Source organism: Colossoma macropomum, unplaced genomic scaffold (assembly GCF_904425465.1).
Source record: "Colossoma macropomum unplaced genomic scaffold, Colossoma_macropomum, whole genome shotgun sequence".
Lineage (NCBI taxonomy): Eukaryota > Metazoa > Chordata > Actinopteri > Characiformes > Serrasalmidae > Colossoma > Colossoma macropomum.
In genome coordinates, this window is record NW_023494793.1 from 42,832,281 (window position 1) to 42,846,178 (window position 13,898).

General features: G+C 42.2%; 1 protein-coding gene and 3 long non-coding RNA genes across 4 annotated transcripts; all 4 read right to left on the minus strand.

Moving 5' to 3' along the window:
- Positions 1 to 792: 792 nt before the first annotated feature.
- Positions 793 to 1,175, minus strand: LOC118812986. Its single transcript, XR_005007601.1, has 3 exons — positions 1,093 to 1,175; positions 933 to 986; positions 793 to 820 (listed from the first exon to the last, which is right to left on the minus strand). It is a non-coding gene; the product is annotated as an uncharacterized LOC118812986 (long non-coding RNA).
- Positions 1,176 to 1,279: 104 nt separating this feature from the next.
- On the minus strand, positions 1,280 to 2,560 carry LOC118812987. The gene is made up of 3 exons (XR_005007602.1): positions 2,505 to 2,560; positions 1,595 to 1,639; positions 1,280 to 1,323 (listed from the first exon to the last, which is right to left on the minus strand). It is a non-coding gene; the product is annotated as an uncharacterized LOC118812987 (long non-coding RNA).
- A 653-nt stretch (positions 2,561 to 3,213) lies between these two features.
- On the minus strand, positions 3,214 to 10,264 carry LOC118814115 (collagen alpha-1(XXIII) chain-like). The gene is made up of 11 exons (XM_036579776.1): positions 10,232 to 10,264; positions 10,047 to 10,100; positions 9,892 to 9,936; positions 9,701 to 9,754; positions 9,435 to 9,542; positions 9,294 to 9,347; positions 8,985 to 9,038; positions 8,792 to 8,836; positions 8,649 to 8,710; positions 3,450 to 3,503; positions 3,214 to 3,265 (listed from the first exon to the last, which is right to left on the minus strand). Exons 1-11 carry the CDS (start codon positions 10,262 to 10,264, stop codon positions 3,214 to 3,216), a joined length of 615 nt encoding a protein of 204 aa, XP_036435669.1.
- On the minus strand, positions 10,262 to 13,426 carry LOC118812988. Its single transcript, XR_005007603.1, has 3 exons — positions 13,393 to 13,426; positions 10,496 to 10,549; positions 10,262 to 10,307 (listed from the first exon to the last, which is right to left on the minus strand). It is a non-coding gene; the product is annotated as an uncharacterized LOC118812988 (long non-coding RNA).
- Between the last annotated feature and the right edge of the window lie 472 nt (positions 13,427 to 13,898).

Consider the following 13,898-nt stretch of genomic DNA (forward strand, 5'->3'; position numbering starts at 1 on the left):
AGACGGGGGCAGAGTGATGTGATATAGGGGAGTGTCTTATGTGACTGACAGTAGGTCAGTGTAAAGACAGACAAACCCTCCAGTCAGTACTGCAGTTTTCAAAAAGGGTTTCTTGGGCACTTTCTTGGGCTGAAGTCATCACTAAAACATTTTTTTTCCATGTTTTACACATTTTCCAGATTATTTGTATCAGTATTAGAAGAAACAAAATCAAATAAAAAATCTCTAAAAAAAAAAAAATCTCTAAAAAAATTAAAAGAAAGCCCATTTTACTTTGAACAGCAAACATTTAACTTTATGTCATATACATGTACACGTTCTATGACCACAAGCTACATACATGCATTTGTGATATCCTGCTGGTGTGGGTTTCCTCTCTCTCAGTGACGCAAAGTGATTTGAGTGCTCCCCCTTGTGGAGAATGCTCACAATGCTGGACATGGCTTTATTACGACCTGCATATACTCTATCAATCAAACTGTAAACTAATTACTAACCCAATTTAGAGAACATTAATCAGACAGAAGTCTAATCTCAAAGTAGTGAATGAATGAATACTTACAGACAGTCCTTTAAGTCCTGCAGGCCCAACTGGTCCATTCTCGCCCATTCTGCCCTAAAATAACACGACTCTGAACATCAGTGGAAGTAAGGAAGCTCTTCATTTAATGCCCCAGTTAGAGCTAAGTTCTTTCTAATGTTATATTCGAACACCGGAACATTGCACAACTTCACCAATGGTATCAACACAGTATAAATAATCTACCTCCTCACCATCGACACCAGCAACTCCCCTCAATCCAGCTACTCCTTTAAACCCCTGCATAAAATAAAAAAACAAACACATTCACAATCGTATCATATAGGACCATAACCTGGGGAAAATACATACAGGCAGGTGAACAGAGCCAACTGAGATATGATTAACTGACCTTGTCACCTTTGTCTCCTTGAAGTCCAGTAGCTCCTGATGGCCCATCCTTACCCTGAATGAGAAAATTAAAGATATAATGACATCAGCATGGATGCAATGACAGGATGTTTTCCCAGATCTATGAAAAACAGTAAATCCAGTGAATAAATAAACCGTACAGGGTAACCGGGCACCCCCATGGGCCCCGCTGACCCTTGAGGCCCTGGGTCTCCTGGTGGTCCCTGACTTCCAGTCTCACCCCATGGACCTATGTTTCCTTCTATACCCTGTGAAATAGTGTAAACATTAACATGGATTGGAACATAATTGAATAATTAAGAGTACAGTGTTCAATGAATTCTTACAGGTGGTCCTCGGTAACCTTTCTGTCCCGGAACGCCTCGGGGCCCCTGCGGAGAGCAAATGTCATTGTTACAGAGATGAATACCTATGAAATCAATGCGTTACTTTATATTAGTAATTCTGTCCTGGTGGGCACAGTTTACTGTATCATGTATGAAAAGCTCTAGGGTGAAACAGCTGTGTTGCAATCAGTGCACCATTCAGTAAGGTTAAGTATCTAACCTGATTCCTTCTATGTGAAAATAAACATGTGCCAGAAACAATTTTTTAACTAAATTAAAACTAAATTAACTAAACTAAATTAAATTCAGTACTTACTGGACGACCAGGTTTCCCTTTAGGACCATCTGGCCCTCGAATTCCCTGCAAGAACATGTGAGGTATGGAACACAAATGAAGACACAGATAAATGGTTACATATATAAATTGAAGGATGGATCTATGAGCTGAAAGGTAACATATTAATAATGCATTATGATGATAAATTATTAACACCACTAACTCTGTAAACAGTGTAATGCATTTTCCTAGTTAGACTCTTTGACCCATCTGTAGTAGTGGAGGCTAAAGCTCAGCTGCAGCATGTTGTATATTATTCTGATCCACAATGGTAGAGCTTTCATTCAAATACAGCTTTATACCAAATTCAGGCTGTATACCATATATATATATATATATATATATATATATATATATATATATACACACACACACATACACACATTTGGGTCTGATATACCTGATATGTAATATCTGTTTACCTGATATGTAAGATATATACACTCATTGGCTAGAACATGTAGCCACTGTTGCTCTCACTGGACATCGGTGGTGAAAATCTGAAACTATTCTCTATGGAAATCACTTGATTTCCACTTTAAGGTTTATGTGAACCCTGTTACTCATATGACCACCCTGGTAAGACATTAATTCATAAGTGAGATCTAAAATATTTGTGTTGTGTTAATGCGTTCCCTCTGGCTCCAGTAGGGCCACAGTCCAGCACACATTTCCCTGCAAAAATGTATCTGATTAAACTCCTTGATTAATTCAGATATTATATTAATGTGTGCCAGCCAGAAGTTTAAGACATGGGAAATCAGCAACATACTGAACTCTGACCCACAAAGACTAGACATTCTGTGAATAAGGTTAATGAACTCCACATTTTAACTTCTCAACTTGAAATATTATAATATCTCCAGAAAAAAAAACATGCACTACTAACCTTCTGTCCTGGGCTGCCGGGAAGCCCCTTTGTTCCTTCTCTGCCTTTGATGCCCTGAGGAAAACACATATGTTTGCCTACATGTTAGCATAACCTAAAGCTACTAAGGAGTACATTTTGACCTTAAACATGTGCTGCAATACAAGAGTGCAGAAAACTAGTAGCAAATCAAGCTGCAAGCGGAGGTTTTGATGAAAAAGGATGCAACAGTTTGGGCCACAACACTTCTGGATTACTTTTTTTCTATTATTTTTGTATTATAGAAACTTTCTATCCTATTGTATCTCAAGCTTGGAAATCCTAAGCTACTCAACTGAAGTCGATTTATATTTATGAACTGAGTAACACTCTTACAATACAATATACATTACCATTTGTCTTAAAAGTTAGGACAGTATTTAGGATTATTTTGGCGAGTCATGATGGTTCTGTAATACTGTTTCCTATCCAGAGGTAAGATATGTTATGAGTTTGGACATGTTATTCTATAACAGCTTCTGTCCTAAATAAGATACTAACTGAAATTGTAATCATAACTAAACATTTAATATTTGACAGATGAGTACAGATGTTTCTTTTATAAGGCCCAGATAATTGCAGCATTCAGGAACAAGTGCCAGATATGTAAAATCATGGCTGAAGAGATTCAGGCACAGCTGCTTTACAGTATTAAAGTACTTTAACATTGTTTTCATGGCAATATTTACCTTTACTCCAGGCTTTCCAGGTTCACCAGTAAGTCCCCTAATTCCAGGATCCCCCTGCAAAAAAACAAAAAATTAAAAATAGTCACTTTTCATGCAGAACTTTTACAAATTTTAAAACCCAGCATCATATTAGTGAAACTCAGCTTTGTTAAGAATTACATTGGTATGTAAACATTTGTCCTGAAGTTTTTTGATGAAGACTTTTTGATAAAAGGATAACGGTGAATAAAATCCTCACTCTTTTTCCCACAGGACCTTGGACACCCGGATCACCAGGCTTTCCATGTAAACCCTGCTTGGACAAACAGAGAAAATGTGTGGCATATAAACCTAGAACATCATAGAATTAGTTATGCATAATCCTCAGTCATTATGGCCTGACATTTTATTGTGAATGTCTCATGAAAAAGAAAACAACTTTTCTACACAAACACTGTCTGTTATTTACTTTTGCACCTGAAGGACCAGCTTCTCCATTGGGTCCTGGTGGTCCTGTGGGTCCCTGAAAAGCAATGGAACTTTACTTAGCTTCTATAGTATGATGTGCCCATTTACCAGAGAATCTCCAATATGTAGCTAACTTACAGGGGCACCATGAATCCCGTCCGGCCCTCGACTGCCTGGAAAACCTAGCAGGCCCTAAATAAAAATAAACACAAAATTAGATCTTTTAAGCAGGGTTTAGTCTCATGTCTCCATGAAGTGGTGGGGCGAAACATATTGTTTAAAAAAAAAAAAAGCCACTGGCTGAGTTACGAAATGCAATTAGGCCACTGACTAAATTTGCCTTTCATGTCATGCTAAGAACATGTCTTTATAAACCTACTCAGAGGTGGGTAATAACTAGTTACATGTGCTCAGGTACATGTACTTTACTAAGATACTAATGGAATATTTTTTTTAAATCATACTCCTTTTATTTCAAAGTGTGTAAGTGGATGGTGGACTGCAAGGGCTAAAGTGGACTAAAATACACACGAGGATGTTTGTTTATTGATCTGCAGTTTTGCAGGGATGCAAGTGCTCTGTTACTCTCATATTCACCACCATGAAAACAGAAAAACAGAAAATAGATACACTTAACGTCTTTGTATATACCAGTTTCAATTTAATCGATTAGGTCGCTGATGCTTGGCTAAAAAGACGCTCCACAGTCCATGTACCAAAATCTAACGCATATTATTATTTTATTGCTTCTCTCTCGTTATCTACAGCAGCTCGCAGTGCAGGAACGCTATGAGCGCTTGTAAAGAGTGAAATGTTAAAGCAGCAGATTGTGTAGACAGTGCAGGGAAAATGTGCAGTGAAAAAAAATGTGCTCTAGTGTTGAATTCTCTCGAGAATCAGCGTGGTTCCGTTGTTTGGTGCGAAGTCGCATGACAAAACTGAACTACAGAAAAAAGTTGGACAGGTCTGCACCAACCATGGCAGGTCTAAAAGTGCCTCCCAGCTGAAATGAAGATTCTGACTGGCTCTGCCGCTCAGTTTCACTATGTCTGTCCATGCTAGTCAGCACTTCATTCCGTCAGGTTTTTATGTGCGTGAACTGAACGCAAAAACAGGTGGGGCGTCGCCACAGTACTGTGAAAAGTGTTGGGGCAAATGCCCGTTTGCCACCGTGGTTCTGATGGCCTTGCTCTTTGACCATATTGCTTAGACAGAGGGAGACTGCACTGGCGTTTGCAACCCTGCTGTTTGAGCACTGAGATAAGGTCAGTAAGTTCCTGACTATTGAGCAATTGATTAACCCTCTGTGATCCGAGGTCATCTTGTCGGTTTGTTTGTATCTTCTTAAATTCTCCTTTAAAGGCTCTTCATATATCATGATCCTCATATGGTTCATATCAAAACGCTCCGTTATCTTCATCACTACTTTCCAAAACTGCTGCAGCAACTTCAGCAGCTGTAAACTCTCTGCACGCCGTTTCACATGAGTCTCTGATGTGGACTGAATGAAGAACGAAGGGTTTCTGGTGTGATGGTCAGTGCTTAGTGATTTCCTGAGTGTCCATTGGTCAGTTTCACACAGAATGTAGACAGAAATATGAATGCACCAAGAGGCAGATGACATGTTTCTCAACCCCTCTTCATAGCCTCATAACTCTGGATGTGAGTCTCATATGATCTCATGATAAGATGGAATGGAAAGGGTGACTCTACAGATTCAGTAAATGTTTGAACTGTATTTCTGTGCTGTATCACTGCATATAGAAACATTGAATTTGATGTGTGGGTGAGTTCATGGACCCCAGAGGGTTAAGGGTTAGGATGAGCCTGTTCCTTGAGAATTAGGTTGGGATTAGATTGTCTTTGTCTTTTGAGTACTGGGTTAGGGCTTTTGACGATCTTTCTGTTGGAGGACTGGGTTAGGGGTTGGGGTGTCTCTGCTATTTGAGGTTAGAGGTTATAATGAATCTTCTGTTGGGGGAGTAGGTTAGGGATTGGGACGTCTCTACTGTTGAAGGACTGGATTAGGGGTTGTACTGTCCCTGCTCTTTGAGGATTGAATTAAATGGTTGTGTAGTTTTGCAAGCCAGACTTTTTACAAGCATAAATGGCACTTCAACTCATGCCAAAGGTATTGGATGGTGCTCTGTTACTAAAGAGAGAAAATTTCCACTGCTTCACAGCCCAATGTGTAATGAGGTGGCTTGCCAGAGGTGGGATTTGAACAGGCCATCTGGGTGGTGTTTCAGGGGCCAACTGGGTGAGCCACCACAGGGTTTTGGAATGCAGAACCCAAACGCTAAGCTTATGTGTGATTGGAAGGTATGATTGAAATAATATATTAACCCACGACCGGGTCTCGAACCCGCAACCACCGCATTGATAAACCGGTGCTCTACCACTGCACTATAGAGGCCACGTCATGTGGTGCAGGAAGGGTTCGCCTTAAAAGGGAACATCCTGGGTAGAAAACAAAAGGCAGTATGAAAACCCACCTACTAACGCTTAGGCGGGGACAGAACAAAGGATGCCAGGGTAAAGACTGGCTTTCTCAAACACTGAGAAAATGCTAACTGAAAAATTGCTTTCCCAACAGAAGAGAATGCCCAAAGGAGAACAAAGAGGAGAAAGGGACAAACCTGTTCCTTCTCTTGCTTTACGTTTTTTTTTTTTAGGAAGAAAGACACAACTCGAGAAAGAGGATAGGCTCGAGAAGTGACAGAGAGAAAGAAGCTCGAGAGGAATTCTCTAGAGCTTCTACCTGAAATTACCGGCTGGTCTGTTTGCCAGAACTGTGAAACAAAGACTCAGCAAAGTGTGTCTTCTTCCCAGCCCTTATAAAGCCCCCTGAGCAGGTGTGGCTCATTTGGCTGGATTGGGTCGTTGACTCCCCCTGGTGGCCAGCGGTGGCCTAGCCCCGGAGCCAACGCTTACACAATGCTAGGGAGGTTTATATCCCTGTGGCCAGTGTTTCACATTGGTGATTTTAGCATCCTATTCTATCAGGGGTTAAGATGTCTTTGCTATAGGACAACCAGGTTGAGGGTAAGAATGTCCCTGCTGCAAGTGGACTAGGTTGGGGGTTAGGATCTCACTGCAGTTGGAGGAATGTATCAGGGGCTAGGATGCCCCCACTGCTTGGGAACTGGATGAGAATTTCCCTGCTGCTGGAGGACTGAGGTAAGGGTTAAAATGTCCCTGGTGTTGGAGACTGGGCTGGGGGTTAGAATGTCCCTGCTGCTGTAGACTGGGCTGGGGGTTACTTGGTTAGGGGTTAGGATGTCCTTACTGTTGGAGGACTGGCATAGAGGTTACAATGTCCCTATGCTGGAAGACTGGAATGGGGGTTAAGATGTCCCTGTTACTGGAGGACTGGGTTGGGAGTTAGGATGTCCTTGCTGTTGGACAACTGGGTTGGGGGTTAGAATGGCCGTACTGCTGGAGGATTGGGTTGGGAGTTTGGATGTCCTTGCTGCTGAAAGCTGTTGGATGACTCAATGGGGTATTAGGATGCCCCTGCTGCTAGAGAACTGGGGTAAAGGTTACAATGTCCCTGCTGTTGGGTGACCAGTTTAGGGAGTTAGGAAATCCCTGCTGTTGGATGACCAGGTTAGGGATTAGGAAATCCCTGCTGTTTGACAAATGTGTAGGGAGTTTGAACATCCCCAATGTTGGATAACTGGGCTGGGGCTTAAAATGTCCTTTCTGCTGAAAAATTGGGAAGGAGATTAGCAAGATGAAGCATTGGGTTAGGATTTCCCTGCTATTAGATGACCAGTTTGGGTTGGGATGTCCCTTGTGCTGGAGGGCTGGGTTGTGGGTTAGGATATCACTGCTGTTGGATGAGGAGGTTCGGGTTAGCATGTCTTTACTGTTGGATGACTGGATTAGTGCTTAGGATGTCCCTGCTGTTGGGTAAGGGGTTTAGGGGTTATGATGTCCCTGCTACTGGAGCACTGGGATAGGGGTTACAATGCCCTTCTGCTGGAAGACTTAAATAGAGGCTAAGGTGTCTCTGTTATCGGAGGACTGGGTTGGGAGTTAGGATGTTCATGCTGTTGAACAACTGTGTTGGAGGTTAGGATGGTCCTACTACTGGAGGATTAGGTTGGAAGTTTGGATGTCCTTACTGCTGGAGGACTGAGTGTGGTGTTAGGATATGCTCCTGCTGCTGGAGAACTAGGATAAAGGTTACAATGTCCCTGCTGTTGGATGATCAGGTTAGAGATAGGAAATCCCTTGCTGTTGGACGATCAGGCTAGGGGTTAGGAAATCCCTGCTATTGGACAATCAGGCTAGGGGTTAGGAAATCCCTGCTGTTTGACAAATATGTTGGGAATTTGAATGTCCCTACTGTTGGAAGACTGGGTTGGGTTTAAAATGTCCTTGCTGCTGAAAAACTGGGATGGAGTTTGGCAAGCTGGAGAATTGGGTTAGGATGTCCCCGTTTTTAGATGACCATTTTGGGTAAGATGTCCCTTGTGCTGGTGGGCTGGGTTGGGGCTTAGGATGTCCTTCTGTTGGATGAGGGTGTTAGGGGTTATGATGTCCCTGTTACTGGTTGACTGCTTTAGATGTTGTGATGTCCCTGGCCATGGCACAATGCCACATGATCAAAGCTGCTTCATTCACTGCAGCATACTTCACTGGAGCATACTAGCAATGAAAGAATATACCTTTAAGATTCTGTAATAAAAAAAATCAAATAGAAAACCCAAACCATATAAGGTACAGTACTATACCTTCAGGCCTTTAGATCCAGCTACTCCTGGGAGCCCTGGACCACCCTGCAAACCCAAACTAGGACATTTTAAACAAACCCAAAAATGCCACATACTTCGAAAATTATTAGTGCTTGTACAATCATATAACAATGAGTTCAAAATTCCAAAAGAGCATTTGAGGAATTAAAAACATAAATAAAATGTCACATCAAGCTTTTGGAGCTGTCTAAAATGCTTTTAACAACAAAATTAGAATTCTTATGTACACGGGAACCTTAATACCAGGATCTCCTTCGGGTCCTCGCTCTCCTGGTTTTCCCATTGGCCCCTACAATGAGCATGAGAACCATTACTAGAAATATCAATTATCTTGACTGCAGTCAGTATTTCATTACAACCGACATCTTACCAAAGGTCCTGGAAAACCAGAGAATCCACTTTGTCCAGTGCGACCCTTTTGAATTCAAGAAAAAGTCTTGACATTATCAATATTTTACAACAAGCTATGCAGTTTCTGTGTCTTGTCTAATATTATTTTAAGGGATGCCTCCAAATATAGTCTGTTGAAACATCAGCAAACAAGTAGTTTTCTTCTTGTGTACCTTGTCACCTTTAGGTCCAGGAACTCCAGGTATACCAAGAGGGCCTCGATCTCCCTGAAGACAGTGGGATTATTGCTCCAGAAAATGTTTTCTAGACATTTGTATGTGACTAGTAAGCTTTCTCTAGAGCAGTGGTTCTCAACTACAGTCCTGGGGACCCACAGTTTTAACTATCCCCTGCCCAAAATACCTCTAATCATTGATTATCACATTTTCATGAACTGGATCTGGTGTGCTGGGCCAGGGAGATGTTTCAACTATCCAGCATAGTGGGAGTTGTGAACCCATGCCCTAGAGCACTTTTATTACCTTTAGTCCATCCTTGCCTTGTTTCCCCTGCTCTCCAGTGCTTCCTTCCAAGCCCTACAGAAATAAACATGATTACAGTGGCTTCTAGGAGGCTCGTTTTAAGCAAAGTAACAAACTAAAGAATGAGCAAGCTAAGCTGACCTGAGGTCCTGGTGGCCCAGCAGGTCCACTTGGGCCCTTTTCTCCTTGAACACCAGAATGACCCCCTCGACCTCTAAATCCACGTTTACCAGGAGGACCAAGAGGACCCTTGTAAAACACAGAGACAAGCCTCCAATGATGACATCTAGATTCTTTCTGAATTACACAGGCAGTAGGCTTACTTTCCTCTTTGCTTTGTATCTATAAAAAGTAATTTTAGGTGGAAGGTTTAGAATGATTCTTCAGAAATAGCCTCAAAAACTCACTTGATCTCCTTTGGGACCGGGATCACCTTTCTCGCCTTGTTCTGCTTTAATACCCTGAACAAAATAATTAGAAGCAGGGACACAGGAACAGAAAGACAGCATAATTGTTTTAATAAGAAACCACATTTTCCTATAAGCTAAACTAAACATGCATAAGTAAAATTTAAAGGGACTAGTTTAGGTAATCTTACTGGATCACCTGAGGGTCCAGGTTTTCCTGGCTTTCCAGTGGTACCCTAAAATAACATTCAAACAACTTTGCAAGACTCTGCGATTTCATAAAGACATTTGAAAAATACAATCTATATGTAAACCCCTCTTGAGGACCAATGCAGTACAGACTTACTGCAGGTCCTGGTAGACCAGGCTCCCCTATTTCCCCTTCAATTCCACTTTCTCCCTGTTAAAATGAGATACAACGAGTCTGAGAAGACCAGAAGACATCATCTGAATGGTTTGATTCAGGACAATGGTTTTGATAACAGGTGCAACAGTAGAGCTCATTTTTTGACAAAACTGCTGTAGCTATACTTTAGAATCAGTATCAAGCAAAAGCACGTACATCATCTCCTTTGGGACCTGGTGGCCCATCTTTCCCTGGTTTCCCCTAAAACAAACAAACAAAAAAATAATTAAGAAGTTATTATTTAGCTTCTCTACCTACTGATATAGTAAACATAAAACAGCGTTATCTTTCCAGACATACACAACCAAAGCATATAGTCCAGGGTGGCAGGGTTAATTAACATGGGTGAAACTAGAATTTACTCTGCAGTTGAGGAATACACAAAATACCTGCAGGCCACGATCTCCAGGAAAGCCAGCAATGCCGTCAGGACCTGGTTCCCCCTGTAACACACCAACTTTAATCAGGGCATATTTATACCTGGTCATCGAAACATCTCCTGCACATTTACATTAGGTATTAAAAAGCATCTTCAATATGCTCTTGATTGAATTTTGGTTTCCCTTCACAACCAGTAGTTGTTACTTTATGGTCCCCATGGGGTAATTATTAGTGTCCAGATGTATGAGTGCTATACCTGAGAAGACCATACCCAATGAGCTTGGAAGCAGAAGAAAAAGAAGGGTGAGAGGGCAGAACACTTGGGTGTTTGAGCTGGAGGTGGCACAATAAGGAAATGAACAGAATATCAGAAGTTTGTGAGGGATGTGATGATAGGTAATTTGATAGGATTTGAGGGCATTGGCCTTTTGAAGTGTCCTTATTGACAATCTGGATGGCTACTGAGTTGCCACAGTAAATGAGGTGGAGAAGCCTTTCCATTCAAATCCCCATTCGACGGGGGTGACACCAAAAATTTCGCCAGGTACCATGTACCAGATTTGCCTAATGGAAATCCAAAAAAGGCGAGTAGAGTCTAGTCAAGTCGAGTCGGTATCGTGTGGTGGAAAAGTGGCTTTAGAATGCAAGTTGAGAAACAAAGGGCACAGAATGGTTAGGGACTTTGGTAGATTGGGTGACATTATTGGATCAAAATGGAGGTGGAAGAAGACACAGTAAGAATAACTTCTCTCTAATGTTGCACAGGTGAGTTCAATTTCTTTTTTTTGGTGATCAAGAATTTTTATTGTTTCACAGGATGGTAAACAACATATTGTACTTTCTCACACTTTTATTCAGTAATATAATGACAATTTATTCAGTATTTGAATAATAATTATAATTGCATATTTTTGTATATTTCTATTTGTGTATATGCCTGCAGATAGGTGTTTTTGTATATATTGTATCACCCTTATTATTATAACTGCCCTTTGTTGTGTGAGTGCTACTTTTCCTCCAGGATCACAAAAAAAAATCTGTCTGTCTGTCTGTCTATCCATCTATCCATCCATCCATCCATCTATCTATCTATCTAGAGATCTTCTCTGCATGCTTCCTGGTTCTGGAGGCATGCAGTTCCAGCAATGTGGGCATCTTAACCCCAGTTGTCCTCTCTGCAGACCTGATGATGCACTGCAGTCTGTGGAGGTCATGCTTGGTGGCTGAGCTGCCCCACACTGTGATGGATGCGGTGATGTATGTCTATGTATATCTATGCTGGCTGTGTAGAACTGCACCATCAGCTCCTGGGGCAGGTTGAACTTCCTCAGCTGATGCAGGAAGTACATCCTCTACTGAGCTCTCTTGATGATGTCCCTGATGTTACTGTCCCACTTCAGGTCCCTGGTGATTGTTGTGCCCAGGAACTTGCAGGACTCCACAGTTCTGTCCAGGATGGTGAGTGCTGGTAGGGTTGGAGGGCTCCTGTCATCTACTGAGGTCTACTATCATCTTCACTGTTTTCACTGTATTCAGCACCAGGTTGTTCCAAAGGACCACCTGGTCAACCACCCGTCTGTAAGCAGACTCGTCACTGTCTCGGATGAGACCAATGACTGTGAGAAGAGCAATAGTGAGAGAACACAACCCTGTGGATCGCCTGTACTGATGATCTGGATGTTTGAGGTGAACTTTCCTAACCTCACCTGCTGCTCTCTGCCAGTAAGGAAGTTGGTGATCTGCTGGCAGGTGGCGGTTGGCACGCCGAGTTGGATCAGTTTGTTGTGTAGGTGTCCTGGGATGATCATATTAAAGGCTGAACTGAAGTCCAAGAACAGAAATTTTGCATAAGTTCTTGGATGTTCAAGCTGTTGAGGGATAAGATGTCCCATGTTCACTGCGTCATCCACCGACCCGTTTGCCCGGTATGCAAACTGCAGAGTGTCTAGCAGACGATCTGTGATGTTCTTCAGATGGGTGAGCACCAGTCTCTCAAAGGATTTCACGACTACAGAGGTCAAAGCAACGGGTCTGTAGTTGTTCAGTCCTGTGATGGTTGCTTTCTTGGGAACTGGTATTATGGTGGAGCATTTGAAGCAGGAAGGTCTGACACACAGCTCCAGTGATTTATTGAAGATCGATGTGAATACAGGTGCGAGCTGGTCAGCGCAGGCCCTCAGACAGGAGGGTGATACACCATCTAGTCCTAGTGCTTTCCTCACTTTTTGTTTCCTGAAGAGTCAATGCACATCTTTCTCACAGATCTTCAGGGCAGGTTGAATAGATGGCTGAATGACAGGGGGGTCATCATCACAGGCAAAATTAAATAAAGGAGGAAGTGTCCATATTCAATGTATACCTTGCAGGAAATCCAAAATACGTAACACAAAAGTTTGCCATGTTTCACCAGTCATGGGCTTAGCTTGGTTAAGTTGTGTGGCAGTACATTCAAGTTTTGCTGTGTTGAGTAAGTTAACAGCCCAAAATGAGGTGAGTTACATTTCTGTCCTTCTGAAAATTCTGGGCTTTGTTCCACAGACCGGCCAAAGGTACAGTAAAGATGTGTAGAAGCTAGAGGTCTTAAGAATGTGGGGTGTCGAGCCTACACAGATGGAGCTTGGTAGACTGCTGAGGTTGGACAGCTTGGTGAATCTGGATGAGTAACAAGAAATAATAATGACGGCCCTCAGTCTGGGTGTCTGTGGTTGTGGAGCCGAGTGGTACGTAACAAGGCTGAAGCTAACATCAAACCACATGACACGTCAATACAGATCACAGATAAACCATAACACTGTGTAATGCACAGAAGTCACGGGTCCTACGATAGTACTACATAGTTAGGAAACATTATGACAAGATGACAGTTAATCACGTCCCAACAACATCCTCTGTTTGTGATATTCACCTGTTGGCCAGTCGGTCCTCTCGTTCCACTCTCACCCGGCTGCCCCTGTAGAGAGAAAAAGCTTTACTGCCATAACTTACAGTAAGAAACGTATAGTAATGTATGAGTAGGAATAATCTTTGAGAGCTCTTACTGGGGGTCCTTTGACACCAGTCACTCCTTTTGCCCCTCTAGGTCCTGCACGCCCCTGTAAGCCAAGGTCAAATGTTAAATTCCTTACATGTATAGCAAAATAGAAATATGATTCCATCTGTGTGTTTGTAACATACTGTTGGACCTGGAGGTCCTGCAAACCCTGGCCCTCCTGGCTCTCCCTGAGGAACACATCAGCTTTTATTGTAGAAATGAAAAACAGTTTTAATCACTATGTTTCAGAGAGACAGATAAAAGGTAACATACAGGAAAGCCAGGTGGTCCCATGAACCCTCGCTGTCCTCTAGGTCCAGGCGGTCCCTACATGAATGCAAAAATTTTTTAGCTAAAGAAACAATTAATAAAATCTTTCT

What these genes read in the sequence shown, in the direction of transcription:
- LOC118814115 (XM_036579776.1), bottom strand. Translation starts at nt 10,264, where the DNA reads ATGTACGTGCTTTTGCTTGATACTGATTCTAAA. An exon ending in AAGGCAAGGATGGACTAAAG is followed by an intron (nt 9,039 to 9,293) that starts GTAATAAAAGTG and finishes CACTGTCTTCAG; the next exon opens with GGAGATCGAGGCCCTCTTGG. An exon ending in CTGGACCTAAAGGTGACAAG is followed by an intron (nt 8,837 to 8,984) that starts GTACACAAGAAG and finishes TGAATTCAAAAG; the next exon opens with GGTCGCACTGGACAAAGTGG.